Raw genomic sequence first — 27,846 nt, forward strand, 5'->3', positions numbered from 1 at the left:
AAGCTTGTAAATTATTAGCTACACCTATCTTTGTTACAGAGTGGCCTAAGTCACATCAGTGGTTACTTACCGCAGACTTTGAATTCCTCATACTTTGTTGTCTCCTCAACCTAATGGCAAACACTCTGCCCCACATACCTTGTGGACACAGCTGAGGCTATACACACAAGTTGCAATTTGCTTTCCACAAGTGACACTAAGTCTTTGGCCAAGATTCTGAGGAATAAAGAAAGCTAGCTTTATCTTCTCTGTTCTAAGCTTCTTGCCTACGTTTTGTAAAATTGTGTCAAGGTATGATATCCTATGGTCACCGATGAACTCGTCTTCCCCCTCGTTCAACCTCTGTAGTGTGATTATATCTCCATTTGACCTCTGGCTAGTACTAGCAAGTTGTTGATTTTTTTTAATATCCACATTAATGTTCATTACATAATTAAGTTGTATCCACTGATACATGTGATGTGCAGAAAACACCAAAATTCTTGATAAGGGTACACATGAAGGCAATATGACATTCGTTCTAGAAGCTACCATCTTATACACAAGTGAGTGATTAGCACTTTGGCGTATAACAGTATCCATCACTGCAGATTTTCTAAAAATATCATACTCAATCCCTGTACCCACAAGAAAATATTTATGTCTACATAAGGAAGGCAGGCAGTCGTCCTCCCTCATTGTGTTCTGTACCTTTTCATTTCATCAACAAAATCACAGCAGTCTTCCTTGTACAGTAAAAATACGTCATTGAATATCAGCACCATAGTACAATACTGTCACATAGAAGAAGGTGTAAGTAGATGAATGACGAACACTAACTTCGTGTAATGAAGGTTTACTCAGCACTTGCACATACAAGAGCGCGGAGTGAACTGCCTCCGGCCAGAACGCACACGGTATATATACAGCTACAATACATTCCAGTACAATGATTCTTGCCATTTTCGGATACTTCTAGAATATACTCGAACTAATTACAGAAATTAAAATTTTTCAGTTCAGGTGAGTTTTGAACTCACGACCCTCCATGCAACAGTCTAGTGTCACAAACACTACACTACGGCGACTGTGCTACTCAGCTTCTTCTGCGACATTGGTCCCTCCTTAAGAGAACAGCGTCTCAGTGTTACGTCCTCCTAGTCCAGGCATGAGTCATCGCTCCTGCATACTCTGACTCCCGATGACTGATGTTCGCCCTGGCAGTGATCATTTTAGAACTTCCCTTGCCACTATGTTATTCATAACCTTTCTGCTTGTTGCCTGTTGCTGGAACTTCGAATTTACCCTGGGTTGCAGGATCCTTATAGGGCTTCATTTGAAGGACATGGACCGTATCTCTGATCTTTCGTCGTCTTGTGTCTGGGTCGAAATCTTTAACTTAATAAGTAACATCAGACAACTGTCTTACAACCTTATAAGGTCCAAAGTAGCACCAGAGGAGCTTCTCAGAGAGACCAACCTTCCGAACAGGAGTGAAGATCCAGACGAGGTCACCAGGCTGGTAGACAACAGGACAGTGGTTAGCGCCATACCTTCGGCGATCGTTTTCTTGAGCATGCAGCGTGCGGAGTCAAGCTAACTGCCAAGTTTCCTCAGCTCTGGTTAACACCTGACCGATGTAGTCGTCATCCACGTCATCAGGATGTAATGGAAACACAACGTCCATCATTGTCGTCGCCTCACGCCCATGCACCAGGAAAAATGGCGTAAAGCCTGTGGGTCTTGTTTGGCGGTGTTGTAGGCAAACGTCACGGAAGGTAGCACCGCATCTCAGTTGCTCTGCTCAACATTGACGAACATTGATAGCATGTCAGCCAAGGTCTTATTAAGGCGTTCAGTAAGCCCGTTAGTTTGTGGATGTTACGCAGTCATCATGTGATAAGTAATGTTGCATTGACGGTTTATTTCTGTCACAAGATTTTATTGAGAAACTTTCCCTCGATCCGTAATTAATGACCTTGGGACACCGTGTTTTAATACAATGTCTTCTACGATGAATTTGGCTACCTCGAATGCTTCGGCTGTTTTCACGGCTTTTGTAATGGCATAGCGTGTCAGATGATCAGTGCAAACAATAATCCACCTATTGCCAATAGCAGATGTTGGAAATCATCCGAGGAGGTCAATCCCAACACGCTGGAAAGGCGTTTTGGCTGGTGGAATTGGTGTGAGACGGCCAGGTGGTTTCTGACGAACTGCCTTTCTCCTCTGGCACTCTCGACAGTGCCACACAGTGACGGACACTCCTAAATAAACCTGGCCAGAAAAATTTCTTGCGGATCCTATCGTATGTCTTAATAAATCCTAAATATCTGGCCACAGGTGAGTCATGGAATTTCTGTATAACATCTAAGCGCATGTGTTTAGGAATCACTGGTAGCCACCTCTTCCCAAACAGATCAAAGTTTTTTCTTGCAAAGTAATCCATTAACCACCTTAAATTGTCCTTTCACATCCTCCGTCGGATTTACGGCAAGCATAATTTGAGATATCTTGGCGTCGTCCTCCTGCTCGTCAGAGATGTCCTGGAGTGAAGCTAGACAGTCACTATCTTCATCAAAGCCTTTATAGTCTTGTACAGGGTTTCTTGAGAGACAGTAGAGTCCACCTGGCGAGTTGTCCTGTTGGATACTTAACACCTGTCAACCAACAAAGTGAATGATGGTCTGTTAACAACTGTGAATGGCCTTCCTTAGACATACTGTTGAAATTCGCACATCGCCCAAAGCACAGCAAGACATTCTCTTTCTGTAGTTGAATGGTTTCTCTCGGCTTTTGTAAGTGTCCTAGAAGCATAGGCTATAACTGTCTCGTTTCCATCCAAAATCTGCACCAGAACAGCACCAATCCCATACCCGCTGTCATCTCATCATACAGACCAAGTATAGGGTCAGTCATTCAGATAAGTTTAGCATCGGCTTTTGACAAATCTTAGAGTGGCCTGGCTTTCATACTAAAGTCTTTGATAAAACGACGGAATTAAGAACATAATCCAGGGAAGATTCTCACATCTCTAATACTTTTAGGAATAGGAAATTCTGTTATAGATCTCACCTTTTCTGGGTCTGGCCGAACACCTTTATTTGACACAACGTGTCGAAGTATTTTGATTTCTTTTGCTACAAAGAGACACTTTCTTGGACTAAGTTTCAGTCTGCCTTGTTGGAGATACTTAAGGATGGCCCTCAGTCTTTTTATGTGTTCATCATATGTCTCTGAGAACACTATAATGCCATCTAAATAACAAAGACACATTGTCCTCTCCAAGTGACTTGAAGATTATCCATCATCCGTTCAAAAGTTGCTGGTGCATTACACAAACCAAACGGCATTACCTTAAACTCATACAGGCCCTCACGGGTGATGAATGCAGATTGCTAACAATCAGCCTCATCTACTTCGATTTGCCAGTATCCCGAGTACATGTTCATGGCTGAGAAAAACTTAGCCCCCTTCAGACAATCTAGTGTATCGTCAATTCGTGGAAGAGGGTAAACGTTCTTTTTAGTTATCTTATTAAGCTTCCTGTAATCAACACGAAAGTACCAACTGCCATCCTTCTTCCTGACGGGGACCACTGGTGATGACCATGGGCTCTACGAAGGCTGAATGATGTCATTCTTCATTTTCTCTGCCTCGTCGCGAATTATTAGACATTCCGTTGCTGACACACAGTATGCTCTCTGGCTTATTGGTTGATGGCCTCCAGTGTTAATCTGGTGCTTCACTGTCAATTTGTCTAATTTGCTCTTCACCTGTGCATTGAAGCATTCAGAGAACTCTTGAAGCATGGAAAGTAGCTGCTTCTGTTGTTCCTTAGTGAGGCCTGGTGATAGTCGAGACAGAAGATCTTGTCTCGTAGTGGTAGCACTAATTTTGCCCACAGACTCAGCATGGGAGGTTTCTATGACGCTCAGCTGTTCAATTACCGGCTCAGCATTTGCTACACACATGCGTCTTGGGAGAATCTGTGGTTCTAGGAGACAGTGAACTATCCACAATTCACCAAATCTGTTCTTAAATGAGATGACAGAGACTGAGATGACCAAGTTATTCTTCAGTGGTATGCTTCTCTTACATTCCACCACAAGATCCATGGGTTGATGCATGGTATGACACATGACGGCTACCTTTCTCGCACTGATTGCAGGAACAATCACTTCATCCAGCACACATACTCTCCACACACTTGGATGCGCATCTTCCCGTCCACAGTATCTCATCTTGTCTAGCATAATCTTCGAGTGAACACAATCTATAATTGCCTGAGGAGGTTTCAAACAGTCCCATCCATGAATGACATCATGACTACAGTCTTGTAAGACAATGAATTCTAAGCGCTGTGTATGGCCACTTATACCCACACGAATGCCACATCTTCCTGTAGGTTTTACATATTTCCCATTAGCCACCTTCAGCAGAGATGTTTTGTTGTCGACGGATACGGTTTTCTGCAACTGGTGACAGTACTTCTCCGAAATGACTGAATATGGTGCTTCAGAGTCCACAAGAGCTTGAGCTGGTCGGCCATACTCACAAATTCTGAAGGTGGTAGGGGTCAAATACAGGGAGCGAAAGGCTATTTACAGTTTGTACAGAAACCGGATGGCAGTTACAAGAGTCGAGGAGCATTAAAGGGAAGCAGTGGTTGGGAAGGGAGTGAGACAGGGTTGTAGCCTATCCCCAATGTCATTCAATCTGTATATTGAGCAAGCAGTAAAGGAAACAAAAGAAAAATTCAGAGTAGGAATTAAAATCCATGAAGAAGAAATAAAAACAGGGATTTGCCGATGACACTGTAATTCTGTCACACACAGCAAAGGATCTGGAAGAGCAGCTGAACGGAATGGACAGTGTCTTGAAAGAAGGATGTAAGATGAACATTGACAAAACCAAAACGAGAATAATGGAGTGTAGTCGAATTAAATCGGGTGATGCTGCCAGAATTAGATTAGGAAATGAGACAGTAGTAAATGAGTTTTGCTATTTGGGGAGCAAAATAACTGATGATGGTCGAAGTAGAGAGGATATAAAATGTAGATTATTGGCAATGGCAAGGAGATCGTTTTTAAAGAAGAGAAATTTGTTAACATCGAGTAGAGATTTAAGTGTCAGGAAGTCATTTCTGAAAGTATTTGTATGAAGTGTAGCCATGTATGGAAGTGAAACGTGGACGCTAAATAGTTTAGACCAGAAGAGAATAGAAGCTTTTGAAATGTGGAGCTACAGAAGAATGCTGAACATTAGATGGGTATATCACATAACTAATGAGGAGGTTCTGGGTAGAATTGGGGAGAAGAGAAAGTTGTGGCACAACTTGACTAGAAGAAGGGGTCGGTTAGTAGGACATGTTCTGAGGCATCAAGGGATCACCAATTTAGTATTGGAGGGTAAAAATTGTACAGGGAGACCAAGAGATGAATACACTAAACAGTTTCAGAAGGATTTAGGTTGCAGTAGGTACTGGAGATGAAGAAGCTTGCGCAGGATAGAGTAGCACAGAGAGCTGCATCAAACCAGTCTCTGACTGAAGACCACAACAACAACAATGATGCTGTATGTGTGCTCTTTGGAATATTCACCCTGACAGCTTTTTAGTTAACTATTCTCTATTCTGAATATTCAAATTACTTGGGTATAAGTAATGCTCATTAAGTATTTTGCTGAAGCTTCCTCAGTCTGATAACCAACAGCCTCCAACCCCCCACCCCCCTTGCATTAACCATAGGTCTAATTAGAGCTCCATTCTTATGTAACTTGTGGCCTTCAGCCTAGGGGATATAGGATTTCCAGGAACTAAATTGTTAACTTTAAACTTTCCACAGAATACCTTAGTACCCTTAAGGTCTTTTTTGACACATTAATATATTTAGAAGTAAGGTCCATAATGAATTCCTCAATCTGATTATCTGTGAAGAACTGACGGACTTTCTCCACATTGTGACATTGCTCTAAAATACCCATGGTTTTGCTTTTAGTGGCTGTGAGAATTAATGATAGATTTTCCACTAACTTCTTGTTACTATTTTTGAGAGTTAGCACCTTAGCCTACCCAACCCATGATCATTCCTACACATGCCTTCAGTAACATCATTAACACCGGAAGCAACCTCATTGCATTCAGCAGGGATGAGTTTAACATCATCCAAGGCAGTGACTGTGTGTGATGAACATCATTACATGCTGTTGCATACTATTTGAAAAAAAAACTGTACAGCAAGGCAGTTGGAAGGATGCTGTCTGCCGCTTTCCAATATGATGCGAGTTTTTAACTGTCTGGCTATCAATGCTACTAGCTGGCACTTTTACTAATTTTTTCCCTTTTTATTGTAGGTTAATATGGTTGTAACATTTAAGTTTTTTCATCTGGTGAATTTGATTTGCGGTGCCCTGCTTGTTGTGGTGCCCACAAAAGAGAAAATTAATACTCTCATCTGTTTACAATATGTATATACTGAATTAGTATTTTGTATAACGTACATTAGATACTTTGCTTTGTTTATTGAGTGTTAATAATAATCTCTCTTATGATTTTGAGATTAATTTAACAATACTCATCATTATTAACAAATACTGTAATTTACTAGTCCTTAATTTTAGTAGAATTTTTTTACTTTCTATTTTTTGAACTATGTTTCATACCAAAACACTATTTTAAACAATTTAACAATTACGAAAAGGGAAGTTGCTACTCACCATATAGCAGAGATGCTGAATCGCAGATAGGCATGACAAAAAGAAACACACACACACACACACACACACACACACACACACACACACAAAACTGCAGTCTCATCTCAAACAACTGAAACCACACTGCAGCCAGCAATGCCAGTGCATGATGGGAATGGCAATTGGGTGGTGGCAGTAAGGAGGCTGGGGTAGTATGGTGGTGGTTGGGGGGGGGGGGGGGGGGGGGGAGGGTGGCGGACAGTGAAGTGCTGCGGGTGGAGGAGCACGGGAGAGGTGCAGAGGTGGAGAGCGGGCGAAGGCAGTGGAATAGGAGAATAACAGAAAGACTGGGTGTGATGGTGGAATGACGGCTGTGTCGTGCTGCTGGAATGGGAGCAGGATGGGCGAGGACAGGGACTAACGAAAGTTGAGGCCAGGAGGGTTACAGAAACATAGGATGTATTGCAGGGAAAGTTCCCACCTGCGCAATTCAGAGAAGCTGCTGTTGGTAGGAAGAATCCATGTGGCACAACCAGCAATTTCTGGATGCAAAAGTAATAATAAAAATAACAAGTCTAGTAGTATTGCAGTGTTTTTGTTGTTAAGCGAGGAGTCCTCAGAATTCACATGACAGGATACTACAAATCATGTTGCTGTGGCACCCTCTGAACAGGATCCATGTACAATTTGTGGAAAGATAGTGGGTGTTCTAAGATACAGAAAAAGTTGTATACATTGACAGGCTGTCAGAAGTAAGACTACAAAAGGTAATAAGCTATTCATTACAAACCACAAGAATAAGATCCCAGAAGACCATGGATAGACTGTGTATGGAAAAGGCATGGCACCCACTCCCTGAAGTGAAGAAAAATTACTGCAGTAAAGACCGCTCACACTCACACTCACACACACACACACACACACACACACACACACACACACACACACAGAGAGAGAGAGAGAGAGAGAGAGAGAGAGAGAGAGAGAGAGAGAGAGAGAGAGAGGTGTGCATGGTGGTGTGAGTAGAGAAACAATAACAGCAGAATGGGTCTTTCAGGAGAACTCAGTGACTTAGAATGTTGACTAGTCATTGGATGTCACCCAAATAACACATCCATCATGCACATTTCAACTCTATCCAAGTTAACTTTGGCAATGTCACTATGAAGTAGAAGCACAGCGGAAGAAACACAGCTAAACCAAGAACAGGCAGACGTCATGCCCTGATGTACAGAGAACGCCAAGAACTGCAGAGGACGATTGTAAAAAATTCCACGAAATCAGTGGAAGGAATCACTCTTGCATTCTAAAGTGCTACCAACTCCAATTATCACAGTGACTATGCAATGGGGGCTTAAAAATAACGAGGCCCATTGGTTGAGCAGTTACTCATAAGCCACACATTTCTGTAGTAAATGCTAAGCAATGCTTGAGGTGGTGTAAAGAGCAATGCCACTGGACAGCGGACGACTGGAAACAATGAATTTGGAGTGATGAATCACACTACATCCTGTGGCAATCCGATGGAAGACTTGGGGTTTGGTGAATGCCTGGAAAACATTACCTGTCATAATATGTAGTGCCAGCGACGTACAGAGGAGATCGTGTCACAGTATGGGGGTGATTTTTGAGGTTACGGTGTGGTCCCCTTATTGTGCTTAAGAAAATACTAAATGCAGAAGCAGTCTGGACAGGGTAGAGCATACTAAGTTTTTGGGTGTACACATAGATGAGAATCTTAACTGGAAAATTCATATTTTGGATCTTCTAAAGCAACTACATTCAGCAACTTTTGCAATGAGAATAATTGCTAATTTTGAGGATACAGAAATTAGTAAGCTAATATACTTTGCATACTTTCACTCTCTGATGTCATACGGAATAATTTTTGGGGTAACTGAACATTTAGACAAAAAAATTTTTCACTGCTCAAAAGAAAGTGGTTAGAATAATGTGTGGGATTCATAGTCTCACTTCTTGTAGGCATCTTTTTAAAAGATTGGGAATTCTTACAACAGCCTCACAGTACATTTACTCACTAATGAAATTTGTTCTCAACAACATGGACCAGTTTAAAAACAATAGTAACATTCATGATTACAATACCAGAAAAAAGAAAGACTTGCACTATCCTTTACTCAACCTATCTTTGGCACAGAAAGGGGTAAAATATTCTGCTATAAAAATTTTCGACAAATTACCAAATGGAATAGCTTCAAAAATAAATTGAAATCATATCTCCTTGACAACTCCTTCTATACCATAGATGAATTCTTGATTAGGAATAACTGAATCTATAAATATAATATAACTAAACATGACTGACTGAATCAGCATGACAATACACACTACCATAAAGCAGCACCTGTGAGGCAATGGTTTGTGAGAAATGCACTGGCCTGCATGGAATCCCACCCAGAACCCAACGGGACACCTCTGGAATGAGTCAGAATGTCAACTTTACTCTAGATCCCAGGACACACTACCTTCTCTTGACAAAGAATGAGCCACCATTCATGCACAGACATTCAAACATCTCATTGAAAGTGTCCCTCGCAAAGTTAATACGAGATTTGCTCAAGGTGAACAGATCTCATATTAATGTCCACTAACAGGAGTCCAGATACCTTTGATCAGATAGTGTATAAGGGAAGGTTGCAATGAGTGAACTAGGGTGGAGCAGAAAAATAACAAGGTTGTGAGGGGGCGGGGAGTGAGGCTGTGGTTGCAAATCCGTAAGTTAAGATGGAGAGGAAATTCCACTTGCTTAATTCTGGAACTCTGGTGCTGAGGAGAAGATTCCTAAGAACGGCCACCATTTCACACACTAGGAAGTGTTTCAAATGTAGCATGGTCACTTGAAGATGTTGCATATGTAGTGACTACCAGTCTCTTTCGAAGTATGTGAAGGTCTTCCAGAAGAATTAAACAGACCAAAATCTCCCTCCAAACCTCACCCAGAAACATGTTTATTGTGCTCTACTTCCACTCACTCAGACTTAATACACCTCTTACAATTGCTGCTCAGCTGCAAAGAAACACTACCTTTGTCACTTAATATTACCTGTGACAAACAACTAAATATTTTCTGTCAAGGGTTTGATTGTTCAGCATCCTGAAATTGGGAACACTGTCCCCACACCTCATGAAACCCCTCTCACTACCCTTTGCCTGATGAAGATAAGAAACTCTGAACGATGAAAAAATTAAACATATGCAATGTACCACATATCAGACAAAAAGGTCATACTGATGACACACCTGTGTGTTGTAGTTCGATAAAATCAGGAATATTAATATTCCAGGAAGTACAGTCACCAATGTTGATACCTAGATTATAATATAAGTTGTTAGAATGTATAAGATGTTTTGGTATAATTATGAAGCAGTTTAAGTGAGAGAGAAGGGGAAAGAGAGAGAGAGAGAGAGAGAGAGAGAGAGAGTTTGTGTTTCAAAGAGAAGCTGCTGTATAAAGCACATACAGGAACAATGGTAGTCAAATCGGAAAACAAAAGAAAATGGAGAGTGTTCTTAGTTGTAATAAACAACTTTTAATACAAAATTAACATGATAACTTTAGCAGACAAAAATTACTATGTGGTAAATCCACAGATACATATTGGCCATGCTCTTACATAAAAAGTACAGCAAAATCTATGCAAATTTATTGGAAGATTCTGATGTGCATTAAGCATAAGCAAAAATTGATAATTGATAATTGCATTCAAAAGATTTAAAAAAATCACAATAAAATAAAAAAATAATACACTACCTTCTGTGAGATAATACAGAAATGTGTGTAATTTCCTTGAGAATTCTGTACCCTATGATAAAAAGGTAATAATACTATGTACTTCTAAAAAACCACTCTGGTAATGAATGCAGTATCACAGCTTAGAAGAAATGTATTAAAAATAGCTTCTGGCAATAACTATTGATGTTTATTGAAAGAATATAGCCATCTGGTATAAAGCTTCCATAATACGGAAGTGACTTCATACAGAACAGCTCAATGCCAAGCCTAAAAAGTCCTCAAATCCAATAGTAATTACACCCCTCATTTCCTTGTCGCGGGCTCGAAATGCCTCTGCAATAAAGGAAGATATTCTGTTAACAACACTACCTTATAGGATATATCATACTAAAAAGAAAACTTAACACATTTAGTATCTACCTGTAAACCTCTGAATCTGCACACATATAACAATGAACTGATCAACAGTTATACGTTTATGTTCTCTTGGATCACTCCTTTGTATTAGAAACTTCACAAAATCCGGAGAGAAACGGAATCCCATCTGCTGAAGAGCTGAAAAAGGCATTTGTTTCTATTTCAACAGTTCACAACTTCATGAACAATTGCAAACTGGTTTAAAACTAATAATGCAAACCAATTGATGGAAAATGAGGTTACAATATTCACTGAGGAGAAGAACAGTGAAGCATTGGTTTCTCTGTTGCTTTTACAGTAAGAGGAAGATAGTACGGAGAGTAAGGGGAGGGAGGGAACGGCTATGACAGATAGTACATTCCTTCATCAAACATCTTACTGGAGTGATAAAATTGCAAGATGGCTGTCATCTAGAAAAGCTACTACTAAAAATCCACAATTTGTAGCACTGTTTTGAAGAACCCATTAATTTTCTTCAGTCTTGATAGGCAGTGTTCACTATATAACAAAAACATTTTTTTTATTGTTTTACCATTATTCTGTACAATCTACAACATTTCCAACATAATCTAGATTGTATGTATCGTAACACTAAATATGTTACATCTACTGATTTGTCTAGACCCTCCTTTGTAATTATTTTTCTAAATTACACTTTACTTTCTCTATTACAAAATGTGCAATCTGCTGCACTTCAAATAATATTCCAGTTAATAACTTGTGAAACCTGTATCATCATCTTACAGTAAATAGTACTTAACAATGTAACAACACACATCAGCTTTGTTACCAACACTTACAATTTAAGTCAATCCTACCACACTCGTAGCACAGGTAAAAGAGGCAGAAAAGATAAAGTCAAACCTTACAAACATTGATAACTTTTTATCATCACTTTGCTTCCTCATCTACTTTCACAAACCCCTCTACTTTTATAAGTTATCTACTTCTGTAAGTTTACAAGTTCATTCTGCAGCTCTTCTCTCCATTTAATAAAATACCTTGCCCAACAATGCATGTCTTATTGCACATATCATTCAAATCCATCACACAGCATTTGTGTAACTGCTCATGTCTGGCACATGCTTAAGCTGTTGCAAATTTATGTCCTTTACATCAAACTCTGCATTACCAACTTCACAGAAGTGTCCCCTTATTTGTGACTACAGTTATTACAGTCTGAAGCACTGTAGTCTAACTAAACAGTGTGTAGCCCAAGGATCAGGACACACAATGACCAGATGAAAGAGACTGTCTTGGATTAAAAATTATTTCAAGAACAAATATCTCTCTCTCTCTCTCTCTCTCTCTCTCTCTCTCTCTGTGTGTGTGTGTGTGTGTGTGTGTGTGTGTGTGAGAGAGAGAGAGAGAGAGAGAGAGAGAGAGAGAGAGAGAGAGAGAGAGAGAGAGAGAGAGAGAGAGTTTTGCCTTCTGGTAAATTGAATCAGTGTACGTACATCACTTGCAACAGAATTACTTCAATGTTTTAAAATCCAAAACTTTAAATTAAAAAGGAAATTGTTCAAGACAGGAGGCATGGCTGCCCAAGACAAGCTAGTTTTTTCAACAGTTTCAAACATGAAAAGATCAGTAATGCTTTAACAATCATCTGTGCAACATTTAGGACTGTAAATTATAATTATCATGCGCCAACGAAACATTAATATGAAGAAGACTGTGGCTGTTTTCACTTTTTTCAAGAGAAATGAATTTCCTTGAGGACCAAAAAGGTGCAATGCTCTTACAGCTTAACAACATAGGACAGTAAAACATTTCTCAAGGACTTGGCCATGAGATAGCTAAAGTCATAAAAAAACAAATCGGTTGTAAAGAACTGTCATTTGATGACACAAACTAAAAATGTTAACCCGTAAGTTATTGAATGTGTCACCATTTTAAGAACACTGGAATTAAAATGGGATGGGAGCACTGGGCTGTAGATATTGCACCAAGACATTGTTCAGGAAAAGGGTAAAATTTAAGATGATATCAAAGTCTGTATCATACACAAAAAAACCGACAATTAGGAGTAGTTGGCAAAAAAAAGAAAAAACCATAATTAATATGTTTATGCCATTAAACATTAATAAGATTATCTATGGACTGGATTGCAAGTGAAAGAATTAAGCAAGTACATAAATAACAAAAGAAACACAATGAAATCATTGAAAAATAGGAAATTGTCAAAAGACAAAATAATCAGTATAGGAGTTGGTTATTAAGTCAGCCCAATGTTTTCACACTTAGACAAAGGTCAGAGGGTGATGAAGAAAGAAGATAGAACAAACATTATGTAGAAAATCCAATGTTCCATGTATTTAACACTGACAAATGACTAATACGCTTTTATGAGACATCTTTCGTCTTATAGCCTGACACATACAGGAGGGGCATGCTATACTGTTATTAATGAATGTTGATTTAATAATTTGCAAATGGAACTCACCTTGGTTCAACTCATGTTCTTCAATGCTTCCAGAACCATCTTTGTCATAACTTCTGAATGTTGCAAGCCACTGATTTATGTAATTGTATAAAAGCTGAAATTCTTTGACATCAATTGTTCCACTTTTGTCTTGGTCAAACATGCCTGTGACAAAACAACAATTATACATTTAACTCTCTCTCCTTCAAGGGTATGTAGACTGATAAGACATACAACTATCTTCAAATAAGTGATATAGGTATCTTCTGCCTCTGTCACAGGTTCACATGAATGGTATTAATCTTTCAAGGGCGGGTAGTATTAAATGCTTCAATGGTGCTTTCAGTTAATGCCATGTTGTAAATGACGGCTGTAAGAACAGGGAGACAGATGAATGTAAAAAAAAGTATTTATTTCAACTGTGCAATGTAACCTAACCATTCAAGAAAAGAATTACTGGATGAGAATGATTACGTAAACGGTGTCTTCACAAAAGAAAAAGATTATATGTTAACAGAGGAATTACGTCCCCATGCAGCAGGTGAATATATAAACCATTTGCACTAGCACAATCTGCACACAACATGCAAACAAACCCAACATATCAAACATTACTGATAACCTGATAACTTCCAGGAGTAACAAACTGTTATACATGAAGATATATCTGTCTCTTTGAAAACTTAATAAAACATTAGGTCTATGGAACTTGAGAGAGAGAGAGAGAGAGAGAGAGAGAGAGAGAGAGAGAGAGAGAGAGAGAGAGAGTTCAAAGCTACCGTATTATTTACTGTTAGGCATTCATTTGGTTTATCTTGGTTCTGATAACACTTCTGATTTCAATCTCCATCTTGCTTTCGAACTTTATAAGGATGCTATTATTTTTCCTTAGTAGAAGGATTGGTACAGGATACACTCAGCCACCTCAGCCCAACTGAAGAGCTACTCAATTGATTAGTAATGCTTCCAAGGTCAAGAAACCCAACAATGTCTGGGAGCACTGTGTGCTGACCACACGCCTCTCCATACCACATCCAATGATGTCACTGAGGAAGGATGACATAGTAGTCGATTGCGCCGAACTTTCCTACCTATTGCCAGAATTTGAACTGAACTCTGATAATTAATACCTTCTAATCCATTGGGTGATCTAAATTTTACAGACAAACTCATTAATCGAGAATTTGTGGATATTCCACATAAATCCATTACATTAGTTGTTAACACACCTACAATTTCAAATCTCTAGAGTTCTACTGACCTGAGTGGCAAATGCCATAATTTAAGATTTTTCTGATTCAAAATAAACTAATTACAATTTTATCTGTCAACATTTAGGAATAAAATATGAAAGGTAGATCACTAAGACACAGCATGTAATGTAAGAGGATCACACATTGATCTATACTTTCAGAGTAGCAACTGATATCATTTTACATAAGAAAAAGAAAAGCTATAAAATATTGGTTCACATGGTGCACACTCCCATCAGACAAGAAAGCCATGTGTCTAGATCACAGAATTTGCAAGAGGTTGTTTTCAATGCATAAACCAACAGCCAAACTGGATTGTCATTTTATGAAGTGGCAAAACAAGAAAAACCATTCATTAAATCAGGAAGTTACAATGGTGGGAATCCCATCTATCATTTTCACATGTTCATGGGTGGCACAGAAAGCATAGAAGACTTGGTACAGCAGTACAGTCACTAACCAACAAAGTTACTGTGGCAGATAAAAATCTGTTGCTCTAGAAATGAGCTTAGCCATGGATCACACTGTATTATTTACAATGCATGAGTGTGATGATTACAACACTGCTCACGGTGATTTTGCCTGACTGGCATACCAATTCTAGATTACACAACCTTCAAACAAACTTTTTGATCATACCTTGTAATAAACCTGGCACAAAAGATTAGGTGTTTGAGGTCCTAAAAAACACACAATGTTCTGAATCACCAACCACCCACATGGTTCTCTGACAGTTTCAAGAGATGACTATGGCTGATGAAGTAGCAACTTAATTCAAAGCCACATAAATATTCCATAAACCACCATACTGTTTCTGCAAAGGCATGTGTGTACCTATTGAGTATCTTCCATTTTTAGTACTCATGAAGCATATTTTTGGGATAGTCTGCTGGTTGTTGAAATTTAATACATGTCACACAGTGTATTTTTTTGTAGAAACAAGTTGGTTCATGAGAGTTCCTGATATTTACTTTTCAACCACTGTGATATGTATAACATCAAACCAGTTTATAATCTGAGTCACATTTTTTTTTCATATAACATCAATTTTCAATAAAACAAGACACATTTGTTGAAAAGTCAAACATCATCCGCAGAAGGTTCTGACCAGTACGGACAATGTCACACAGCTAATCACTGCACATCAATTTCTGTGCTAATGAAATGCTATCTACAGCTTGCTCCCATGTCACAAAACAATTTTGTACACTTATCTATATATGAAAATAAAACCACACAGAAATTGTCACCATACATAAATCAACAGAGGACAGAAGTTAAGCAAGACACCAAGAATAAGACAAAGACAAAACTCAATTGCACTTTGAGATGCAAAAATTATTGCAAAATATAATTTTTATCAAAGGGCACTAATCTGCTATGAGTTATTTCAGTCATTTTTCCAAGTCTAGCAAACTTCCATTACCAGAGAGTTAAATAGTTTTTCATCTCAAGAGTTGATTTATTTGTATTCAAGATATATCATGCAATGAACATCAAAAAGTTAAAAACCTGCTGAACCTAAGGGGCTAGAGTGTAATAGTGGACATCCACCCACCTTTTTAAACTCTTTGTTGGGGCGACAAACTGTAGCATAGCCAGATGTCTAAGTTAGGTTGGAAGGTGAAAACCTGGCGAAGCCAATGAATGCAAGCACGACGTAAAGGTTAACGATCTGTAATGTAGCATGTCATCTACATCCATGCCACATTTAAAACATTTTTAATTATAGAAACTAAATCTCAAATGTACATTCAGAAAACCTACAATATACAATGGACAAGTCTCCAATTGGTATGCTGGTGCTTGTTATGTATAAATAATGCATATAAATTACAAAAAATATAAAGGGAGTCCACTATGTAACTTTTACTGGTATGGGCAGTAATGTGGGAAACTGAAGCTTTAGTAAAGTGGGTCTGAATAGAAAAAGTGGTAGGCATACTTCACTGACCACAATTTGTGTTTGAATTCTAGGCTGGCACACATTGTCAAAAATGTTTTGTTCAAATCAAGTTGCTGCAGTTTACAATGTCAGAAAACAATAACATCATATGCAGGATGGCTGCAGATACTGTGATGAAGTACACTCAATTACAAAATTACCAAGAGGAAAAACAACTTCTAGCATAAAGGAGAGGTCTCAATATACCTGTAACAAAGTATACAGAGAAAGACAGCATGAAGGGTCACAGGTTCTTCTGAGCCATGAGAGAATGTCGCAGAGAAGATTAAGAACCTTAACCGGTAGACTCTTGAAGATGTAAACTTTACCGAGAAAGCCTACTTACAAAATTTCAAGAATCTGTTTTAAATGATGACTCTAGGAATATGCTACAATACCCTGTGTATTGCTCCCATATGGATTGTGAGGATAAGATTAGATTCATTACAGCAGAAACAGAGGCATTTAAACACTCATTCTTCCTGCACTCCATACATGAATGGACCAGAAAGACACCCTAATAACTGGTACAATGGGTCATATCCTCTGCCATGCACTTCACAGTGGTTTGCAGAGTATAGATGGAGCAGTGAATATGGGGATACAAAGACATGACATTTCAGTACTAGGGTATTCTTTCTATAATTTGAAGTGAAGATGTAGTTTTACAAAATATATTTGTTTGGTCCTTTAATGTAGAGTAATAATGATTTTACAATTTAATTAGTAGCTAATTATATAGTTTTAATCTAAATATCAATCTCTATGGTGGAAATCGTAATCCTTGCCTTCATATACAATTGTCTGATAAGATGAACATTTTGTCTCATATATCTGTTGCCTCTCTGAGCTCAGATTGTGTGACTTAATACTTACAAGGCAAGCCTACAAATGTCATGGGAGATTTATTACCATGATACATTGCACAAAACTGTTAGAGTTGGATACTCTCAAAAGGTTATGTAATTTACAATTTTATAACTTTACTTATGTCTTGACCATACTTTTATTTCTCATCAACATTACACGTTTTGACTTTCCATCATTTTCAATAGATACAAAAGTACAGCACAAAACTGGTATCAGACAATTATGCACTTGCATTATTTTACTTAAAGTTAACATCTTACAAAATTTTTAGTCACAGTACTACAAACAGTTTTATAGGCTTTTTAATATGCCAAGATTAATATTGTGCATTTCTTCCTCCATTCTTTAATTTGTGTCATGGCATTCTACAATGCTTGTTGTTTACAGGAAAACAATTTTATGGTCATACAAACATAGAACATCTTATGTACGTTATCTTAAGCATGCCGATAGAGTATTTATAAGCACCTAACACTGCATGGCAAACGTTGAAAACTGTTGACAACAACACTACTATAACTGTTTTACAACACTTTCGCATTATTTTATTTCAGATGTCATTTTATAAATATTTGTAGTCACAGTATTACAAACAGTTTACAGCAATCAAACAATGAAAAATCCAGGAAGGAATGTAACAATATTATGAAAAGGAAAGTTGCAATTCACCAAACTGTTTCACACCATATAGCGGAGATGCTGAGTTGCAGATATGCACAACAAAAAGACTGTCACAAATAAATGAAGCTTTCGGCCATTAAGGTCTTCGTCAACAATAGATGCACTAGTGGGCGCATGCGCATGCACACACACACACACACACACACACACACACACACACACACACACACCTGTGTTGTGTGTGTCTACGCCTATTGCTGATTAAGACCTCAATGGTCGAAAGCTTCATTTATTTGTGACAGTCTTTTTGTTGTGCATATCTGCAACTCAGCATCTCCGCTATATGGTGTGAACCAGTTTTACAGGATTCTTTAATATTTTAAGATTAATATTCTGTTCCCCTTGACCCTTCCCCCTTTCCATAATTGCAACATGGCAATCTACAATGTTTTTTAGTTGCAGAAAACAATTTAATGGTTGTACAACCATAGATGATTTTATGTACGGTATCTTAAGTATGTCAACTTTAATCAATTCCCTTACAACCCTCTAGCAATCTATGTAACTTCAACTCTTATTAAATATTTATGAACTTTCACTAATGGTAGTAATTTCTGTGCTATAAGTTGTAAATAAAACAATAAGATTTGTCTGTTAACAGACAATTGGCCCCAGCGCCTATCAGCGCATTCTTCCTATGTATTAGATAAAAGAATCTGTAACACACTGTGATTGTAAACAGATACTGTACCACATACTGACCACTGCCTAGCAGCTTAGCCCACTTTGCTTCCAAAATTTTCATTTGGTAGCAGTTTGTATTTGTATCGTGCTCGAGAATGTCGACACGATACAATGTATCTAAGCTAGGAAGCCATGTTCTAGTCGTGGTAATATGTCTTATCCATGGTGAAATGTATCATATTTTTGTAGCCTTTGAAAATGACAAAGTCAGAACACTTGATGAAAAAGAAATGTGTGGTCACGACATAAGCTAAGCTACGAAAATTGTATCCAGATGGCCACACCGTCTCACAGCATTTTCTTGCAAATTGCAACTTATGTATTTTAATTGCATTCTTCATATTAGCATGCTCTGATCATCTAGTTTTAAACTTTACACTTAGATTTCACGCTCATACAAAACAATGGTAAGGTGCACTTGAGTTTTGGTAGCTCCTCTGCTACGTGGTGTGGTTAGCAAAACATTTCTGTTGGCCATAGTCAATTACACGATAGTATACAGTAGCCACTGAGAATTGGTGAATCTAATGATTTGTTTTAGCTGAAGATGCAAACTTATTACTCCTGTTTTTGATACAGAAATCACAAGATTGACAATTACTAATATGTCCATTGTGGATTATAAAGTTGGTTAGTGGTTTTCATATGTATTTATCATACTGCATGTTTCTCAACATGTACAGGACTTTTAGGAATACTGGTTTGTATTCCTAATGTTACAGTTTGGTTGCAGGTTGGCAAAGCGAACAAAAATATAACTGGAGGGAAACCGGCTGTGGTGATGGACTGATGTTTAGTGTAGCCCAATCATCATTTCAAAAACTATGTGGGCTATTTTGAAGTGTCCTGGTTTCCAAGGTAGTGGTTACACAGGAACCTAAGACTACAGTTTAAATTTTATTGAATATTCTATTTTACACGACAATATTCTGCACAGTATATTCTATTGTGCCACCGCATAATTTCATACAGCCCACACCATGACGGAAGTTTACTGAACACCATTTTCTCACTGGTTCTGCTACCATATCTAACCATCAGACTATTCATTCATCATGTTCACTTCCCATAATTCACGCACAAACAGTCACCAACTGCAACATTAAATGGAAAAACCATGTAAGTGCATATGAAACTTCCTGGCAGATTAAAACTGTGTGCCCGACCGAGACTCGAACTCGGGACCTTTGCCTTTCGCGGGCAAGTGCTCTGCCATCTGAGCTACCGAAGCACGACTCACGCCCGGTCTCACAGCTTTACTTCTGCCAGTATCTCGTCTCCTACCTTCTCATTCTGGCATGTAAGTGCATGTTTATCCAAATGAGTACTAATGATTATGTCCCCCCCCTCCCCCTCCCCCCCCCCCCCCCCCCCCCACTGCCACTTCTCAGCACACTACTATTTTTGTTATTTGTTCAGTATCTTGTTTTCACATTTGCCACTAGCTTGCCCCTTTCCACAGAATTTGATTATCACGATTCTTTGTAAATTGTGATGTACACAAAAATAAATACAGGAAACACCAATCTCTAATTAATATTTAGAGGTGAGAAAGAAAGAAGACATGGAGACACGGAATACGTAAAATTCACAGTTTGAATAATAAACAAACTGACCTTTCCTCTCTTTGTAAGCAGAGTTCAAAATTTAAACTGCAGTAAAGTTTATGCTGTGGATCAACCCAGCACTCCCTTTCACAAATGAGGCATATTTATTTATCGGCCCAGCTTTTGACTGGCTAATATATTCATCTATTCACGTGCACTGATTTGACTTGTGTTGATCCCAGAAATACTGTTGGGTGTTGTTAGATTATGGATGTGGGGCAAATCACAGTTACAAAATAAAACAGTGAATCACAGACACAAAATCAAACTGTGTGAACTCCAGGAAGAAATATCAACAACGTAAGAAAAAACAGATGGCTACTTACCGTAAAGAAGACACGTTAAATTGCAGACAGACACAATTAAAAGACACTTACATAAAGCTTTCGGTCACAGCCTTCATCAATAAAAGAGAAACACACACACACACACACACACACACACACACACACACACACTGTTCATTCACACAAACAAGCACCCCTCATACGCAGCTGACCAACTCCTCTGGCTCCAGATGCTGGATTTGGCACCCAAGCCTGCATGAGGTGTGCTTGCTTGTGTCTATGAATGATGTGTGTCTCTTTTACTGATGACGGCTGCAGCCGAAAGCTTTAAGTAAGTGTCTTTTACTTGTGCCTGTCTGCTACTTAATGTGTCTTCTTTACCGTACAAAGCAATCTGTCTTTTTCTACATATTGTTTCCAATTTGTATAAATATTATGGGGTCGACAGAAGTGTCCGATCCCACGCGTCGGCTTTGACCCATGACGTAAGGGTGTTATCGTGTGTGACGTCATGACGGCATGGAGTTTGGTTTGTGAGTGTGGCGTGTTTGTAGATGTCGTCTTGTTGTGCTCTCTGGTGGTATGTTCAGGGTTTTCGTTTGTGTGGTGTAATGGGCTCAGTTTGCTTTTGCTCATTATCCAGAATTGTTTGAGTGTTGGCTGTGTTTGTAGTGGAATTCGTTTCAGCGAGTTAATGATTTTGTGTCAAGGTTAATTTAGTGTTGTTCGCTGTACATCGTGTGGTAATTTTAGTAAAATTAATCGGATAAAATTAAGTGCGCAGGTCAATGGAAGTGTTCAATCCCAACCTGTGGCTGTGTATGTTGATATTGGTATCGGGAGATGTTTTTGAGCTATATAGGCCAAGGGAAGTGTTTGATCCTAATTTATGGGATCGGGAGCTGCTGTTGAGCTATAGAGGTCAAGGGAAGTGTCCGATTCCAGATGATACTGTGTTTAGTGGTATTTGGGGAGCTTTGTGATGTCGATTTTATGTCGTTTTGTGTGGGGGTGGGTGTCTAAATTTGTTTGTATTTAGTTTGCCCCCACCTAAAAAACACCCCATTTCCCGCACTTGCCCCGTTAGTGTCATTAGGCTTTTTGTGGAAGGTGGGTGTGTGTATTTTTCGATGTATTTTCGTCCTCATAATGTGTACATACAGACTTTATATGCGCCATATTGGAATCGTGGTTTATGGTTGTACCCGCCATATTTGTGACGTCATGGGTCAAAGCAGACGGGCAGAATCGGACGCTTCTGTATTTCCATATTACGAACAATTGACAATAAGAAGAAAAATATGAGACAAGTCACAGTTACACTTAAAATAAATTCATAATAAGAAAAAGCAACATTTGAACAATGAAATAAATCATCTACCCCTAATAGTATTTAAGGAAACATTTAATTTTATTATTTTAGATTCGTAATAAGAATATGTAACACCTGCAGAGTGAATTAATCATCTACAAACTTACAGTAAGAGAATACTCTGCTCTGTTAGTTTAGGCTGGCAAACTAAACTATTCTATTTTATAGATAAAGTTCTTCTTAAGTAACATTTCAACTTTTTTTTCCTGAATCTTTCTCCATTAAGGTTTCAGCTAGCTTGTATAGCAACTTCCATATGATGATAAAATCTTCTCGGGTTGACAGCTGAGTCAATGCGTTGTTCTCTGGCAACATTTCAACAAGTTTCTTACTTGCCATCTTCAGGTGACTGTCAACCCAAGACGATTTTATCACCGAGATTCGCTGAGAACACCTGCATTCTCGTAAATCCCATGAGCCTTACACTGCTGTGTCCTTTATAAAGCCACTGAATACGCATACATTCTGTATCCTTTACGAAGTCATTGACTATTTATAGATGCATCATTGAAAAAGGCTGGTCTTATAACAGATTTGTGGTAAATTTTCATGAATAAAGCACACTGTTTCGTAAATATAAATAAATGGCAAGATACTGAACTCCAGAGAAAGATGGTAAGTGATGGAGGAGAGAGGCACTTGACTAAGTATTCATATCTATATAATAATTATATCCCTGTGTGCAACACATCAAAATGGAAGGCAGTGTACAAGTGCAAGGAATACACATTTTAGTGTCTCAGCGCCATGGGACGCCAACAATTTTGCCACACCATAAACACTGGTTCTTCCCTTGTCACTGAAGTTTAGCAATGTCATGACTGTTTTGTAGCTGGATGGGTAACCATCTGGCTACACCAAGTACTGTCAGCTCAGGACATGCAGGTGAGTGAAGTGCCGACCACTCTAAACACTTACTCAGGATATGAAAAGCGTAGAGCAAATTCCTCAATCTATTTACCAACCTTTTTTATGTATCCCCCCAGAGAGTATCATATTTATATTCCAAGGAATTTAGAGGCTCTCTCTTTGTTTACAGGTAGGTTTTCAAATCTGACATTGTTTATCCTGGCAAAACTACACGTGATGGGCGAAAATTCATACACAGTTTTGTACTCATTCAATAACAGTTTGTCTGTGTTTAACAACCAGATTAGTGTTTGTAACAAAAATAGTGCTACACAGTTCATTAACACAGTGATTCAAAGAAAGTATATCGATGTCACCAGCCAACATTACTGGTAGACACTTTAGAATGCTTTGGGATGGAAAACTGATAAATACAATACACTGAAGTGGATGAAGTGAGGAACCTTGTCTTATATCAAACTACTTTGTATGCTTCCCACTTTTTTCCAGGTGATTATGACTTTTTTTGCTGTTGTATCATTGTCAGGACACTACTACTAATACATCGCCAACTGATACAAAATCATGAGAAACATTGTTGTCTTAACACATTTACATGAGAAAGAAGTAAGCTACTAGTGGACCTTGCAACATTTAACGATCCCACAGACTAAATTAGGATCCTACCAACGAAATCTTACAATAAATAATAGTGGGTTCGACATTAATATTGGACCCCGTTGAAATCTTGGATATGGTGAGGTACAGTGAAAGACTGATCTGTAGCCCACCCCGAGGTCTACGTTAGATTAGAAGGTGACAATTTCGTTTTGAGTCTACAAAGACACACACAACTCTGTTACATCATAAGGCAGTTAATGAGAAGTAATTTGTCACTGTGCAAGCTGTAACAAAATGAAAATTCAAATTTTTACGACAACTAATCGAACACACAATTGTAAATATTTACACCTTAGAGACATTGACTATAACTCACCTATCATCAGCGCACACGCTGTCTCACTAAAATTCTTTCCCTGGCCATTAACAAGTGCCGCCTGTAATTCCTTTGCTGATATTTTTCCTGAGCGGTCAACATCGACGGCATTGAACCACTGTTGTACTTCAGGACTTACTCCGTCGTATCCTCCTGGGTAAGAGCCATAATTCGATGGTTGGCCACCAAATCCGGCCTGTGGCTGTCCTCCAGCATAGGGCTGCTGTGCGTTTGGATAACCTGCACCGCCAGAGTATGAACCTGGAGCTTGCTGTCCAGGATAACCAGCTGAACTTGGAGCTTGCTGTCCAGGATAACCAGCTGAACTTGGAGCTTGCTGTCCTGGGTAACCAGTGTTACCGGGATAGCCACTATTGGGTTGAGCGCCTCCATAACCAGCATAGCTCAGATTCTGCTATGACAGCAAATCACACGTAACTGAATCTTTCTGTCAGTACCCACTACCAATATTTATACGCAACAAATTGTCACTGACAGATGTAGCGGTTTCAATAAATATGATCCTTATTAAGGACTTTATCATACAACGGCTATTATACTCACCGGGTATGACATTGCGGTTTTCAAACTTTAGTAAACCCGAATCAATTGCATACATCCAGCAAGCAACAACTCTATGATAATACTGTCGCAGAAGTTTAACCATAGAGTCAGGTACGACTAATATCTATGGTGGCGGCAAAGTGCCTTGTACAAAGTGATTCGGTATTCTACTCCTTTATCTTTAGAGATTACGTCATCTGGCTCGTGAACGGGAAAAGCTAAATAGAGTCACCCAATGGCTTCCCTGTTAAGTAATGACCTCGCTGGATCCACCTCTGTAACACTTGTCCTTGATGTCACCATGACGTGTAAATGCGCACTGCTCACTTACGCTTTCGCCCGTCGGGGTCTGGGATGTTTATCGACTTTTGTGGTCGTATCGAGTATGAGCGCGGTGAGCAACATTTCCAACTTCCTGTTTTTCGTGTTCCGTCGGAAATACGGATTTCCTCCGAAATCTTACGATTTTTAATTTTAATTTTTTATGATGTAATACATGGTATTGCTCGAACCATATAATACCATAAATATAAATCCCCAGCTTGTAACTGGTAATCGCCGATGATGGGAATAAACCAGAGCCGATTGCAGTTGCACATAATTTCGTTTGAGCTGAAAGTATCTCAGTTTAGATGGCTATGTAGGTTCAGCATTAAATAGTTAAATACGGATACAAGCAGTGATTCCGAAGTCTCATAGAGAAAGATACGAAATAGAAAGACAAAATACAACACGAAATACAATTAAAGAAGGGGGAAAAAACCTCTTTTTCGTGGGTTAATCACACAGAGGTTCCGTTTGTGCTTATTGTTCAACGTGTGATCATCACTTGAGTCTCAAGTCCGGGAAGAGTGATCTGAAGAAACATATAACAGTGAAAATTGTAGTACTGTCGCCATATAGCTTAAATTAACTGAAGTGACCTTCTGTGAACGTTAGAACCAAATTAAGTGAAAGTGCCCATGAAGGTGAAATACGTCTCGCTAGTTTTGTTTGTGGACACGATCTACCACTGGAGCACTTGCCCTATCTGATAAAAGAAGTGTGTCCAGAATCTGAAATTGCAAGGTATGTCGAGTGCGAGACAACAAAATTAACAGAAATTATACTCTGAAACGCTAAAGAAACTGCTAAAGGTATGCGTATTCAAAGACTGAGATACTGTATGTAAATAGGTGGGATACGGCGATGCGGTAGGCAACGCCCATATATGACAACAAATGTCTGGAGCTGTAGTTAGATCGATTACTGCTGCTACAATGGCAGCTTATCAAGATTTAAATGAGTTTGGAAGTGGTGTTATAACCGGCGCACGAGCGGTGGACACAACACTCCGAGGTAGCGATGAAGTGGGGATTTTCCCTTACGACCATTTCACGAGTGTACCATTAATATCGGGAATCTGGTGAAACATCGGATCTCCCACATCGCTGCGACCGAAAAAGATCCAGCAACAGTGGGATCAACGAGGACTGAAGAGAATCGTTCAACGTGGCAGAAGTGTAACTCTTACGAAAATTTCAATGCTGGGCCATCAACATGTGTCAGCGTTCGAACCATTCAATGAAACATCATCAAGATGGGCTTTTGGAGCTGAAGACTCACTTGTGCACCCTTAATGATTGCACTACACACAGCTTTATGCCTCGGCTGGGCCTCCTGGGACTGTTGATGACTGGAAACATGTTGCCTGGTCTGAGCAGTCTCGTTTCAAATTGTATCGAGTGCAAGGGCGTGTACAGGTACAGAGACAACCTCATGAATCCATGGACCCAGTATGTCACCAGGGGACTCTTCAAACTGGTGGAGGCTGCATAATGGTGTGGGGCATGTGCAAGTGGTGTGATATGGGAACAGTGGTATGTCTAGAAACGACTCTGACAGGTTGAACGTACATAAGCATCCTGTCTGATCACCTGCATCCATTCATGTCCATTGTGCATTCCAACAGACTTGGGTAATTCCAGCAGGACAATGCGACCACCCACACGTCCAGAATTGCTACAGAGTGGTTCCAGGAACACTCATCTGAGTTTAAACACTTTCGCTGGCCACCAAACTCCTCAGACATAAACATTATTGAGCATATTTGGGATGTCTTGCAACATGCTGTTTAGAAGAGATCTCCATTCCCTCGTACTCTTACGGATTTATGGACAGCCCTGCAGGTTTCATGATGTCAGTTCTCTCCGCCACTACTTCTGACATTAGTCGAGTTCATGTAACGTCTTGCTGAGGCACTTCTGCATTCTCTCAGAGGCCGTACATGATATTAGAGAGACGTACCAATTTCACTGGCTCTTCTGTGTAAGTAATGTGACTGTGAAGGAAAGTTTTATTCAACTCACTGAACTTCTCAAAAGAGACACATTTCCCCTTATTGTACACGAGTCCATTGGCAAGGGATGAACAAATCATATATGTATGGTAGCTCGTGTAATGACAAATGGTAAAATCAATGGCGAGTTTCTTGGGCCTATTCCTCTGAATGACGCTAACAGCAGTTCTCTGAATGAAAGTATTGTCACAATTTTGAATCACCATGAGATACCATACAAAGGGAACAGGTTTTGCTACAGGAGTTGGAAATGTAATAATAGGGGCCTAACATTCCTTAAAGACATTGCTGAGAGAAGGACATACATCTTTCCACAATGAAATGCATGTGTCATTCATTTGCATCTTGTGCTTCCTATGTATGTCTCAAACTGCCTAGATGAATTGAAGACATTGCAAGAAATGTTTACAGCTGTTTTCAATCAAGTCCTAAGCACATAGCTGAGCTGAGGGAATTTCAAGATTTCGTAAACTTGAAACCTTACAAGATACTACATCCAGGTCAAACTTGCTGGCTTTCTTTAAAGTTGGTTGTTGGTCGACTTCTGGAGCAATACGAGGCCTTTAATCTGTATTTTACCGATGTAGTCTTGAGTGAATAGTTTCTTTTCTGTGAAATTGTATTGCTGATGTCGAACAGTCTAACTACAAAACTGTTTCTTCAGTTTCTGGATTTCATATTACCTTTATTCTACAATTTGAATTTAAAAATGCAGTGTGAATCACGATAAATTCATGTTATTTACTGCATAGTAGATAGTACACTGAGGATAATTTTACACTGTTTTATAAAAGATGAATACCTTCCCTAAACAATGCTGGAGGACATGCAGTATAAATACCAATAGATGATGTTGTTTTGGTGCTACAGTTCCTTTGACAGTAGCCAAAAGCCGAAACCCAAGCATCAAGGAAGTGAAAGATTTGAAGTTTCTATTCTCATATATATACAACGAAGGTGTTGGACAGATATGCAAGAGTTTTCATTTTGATGACAATTAGTCCAAGGACTTAGAAGCTCTTGACCCTGAAAATGTGAACAACAAATCTATTTCATCAAGATTTTAGCTTCCATCGCCTTTTCTGAATTTAATTGGAGACAATGAGGAGCAACAGCTAGATAAAGAGT

The 27,846-nt window shown here is 39.0% G+C and overlaps 1 protein-coding gene across 4 annotated transcripts; it reads right to left on the reverse strand.

The window, feature by feature from the left end:
- Positions 1-10,203: 10,203 nt before the first annotated feature.
- LOC126475347 (peflin) lies at positions 10,204-24,615 on the reverse strand. 4 transcript variants are annotated; one of them, XM_050103156.1, is made up of 6 exons: positions 24,381-24,609; positions 24,111-24,231; positions 23,817-24,077; positions 13,293-13,436; positions 10,850-10,984; positions 10,204-10,762 (listed from the first exon to the last, which is right to left on the reverse strand). In XM_050103156.1, the coding sequence occupies exons 1-6, from the start codon at positions 24,390-24,392 to the stop codon at positions 10,671-10,673; spliced, it is 765 nt and encodes a 254-aa protein (XP_049959113.1). In that variant the 5' UTR covers positions 24,393-24,609; the 3' UTR covers positions 10,204-10,670. The 4 variants fall into 4 exon arrangements, with proteins under 4 accessions (XP_049959113.1, XP_049959114.1, XP_049959111.1 ...); XM_050103157.1 differs by having other exon boundaries at positions 24,111-24,228; positions 24,381-24,597; XM_050103154.1 differs by having other exon boundaries at positions 23,817-24,231; positions 24,381-24,615.
- Positions 24,616-27,846: the final 3,231 nt, after the last annotated feature.

Source organism: Schistocerca serialis, chromosome 4, assembly GCF_023864345.2.
Source record: "Schistocerca serialis cubense isolate TAMUIC-IGC-003099 chromosome 4, iqSchSeri2.2, whole genome shotgun sequence".
In the NCBI taxonomy this organism is placed as follows: domain Eukaryota; kingdom Metazoa; phylum Arthropoda; class Insecta; order Orthoptera; family Acrididae; genus Schistocerca; species Schistocerca serialis.

What these genes read in the sequence shown, in the direction of transcription:
- LOC126475347 (XM_050103154.1), bottom strand. An exon ending in AGCGTGTGCGCTGATGATAG is followed by an intron (nt 13,437 to 23,816) that starts GTGAGTTATAGT and finishes GTTTTGTCACAG; the next exon opens with GCATGTTTGACCAAGACAAA. An exon ending in AGAACATGAGTTGAACCAAG is followed by an intron (nt 10,985 to 13,292) that starts GTGAGTTCCATT and finishes TGCCTTTTTCAG; the next exon opens with CTCTTCAGCAGATGGGATTC.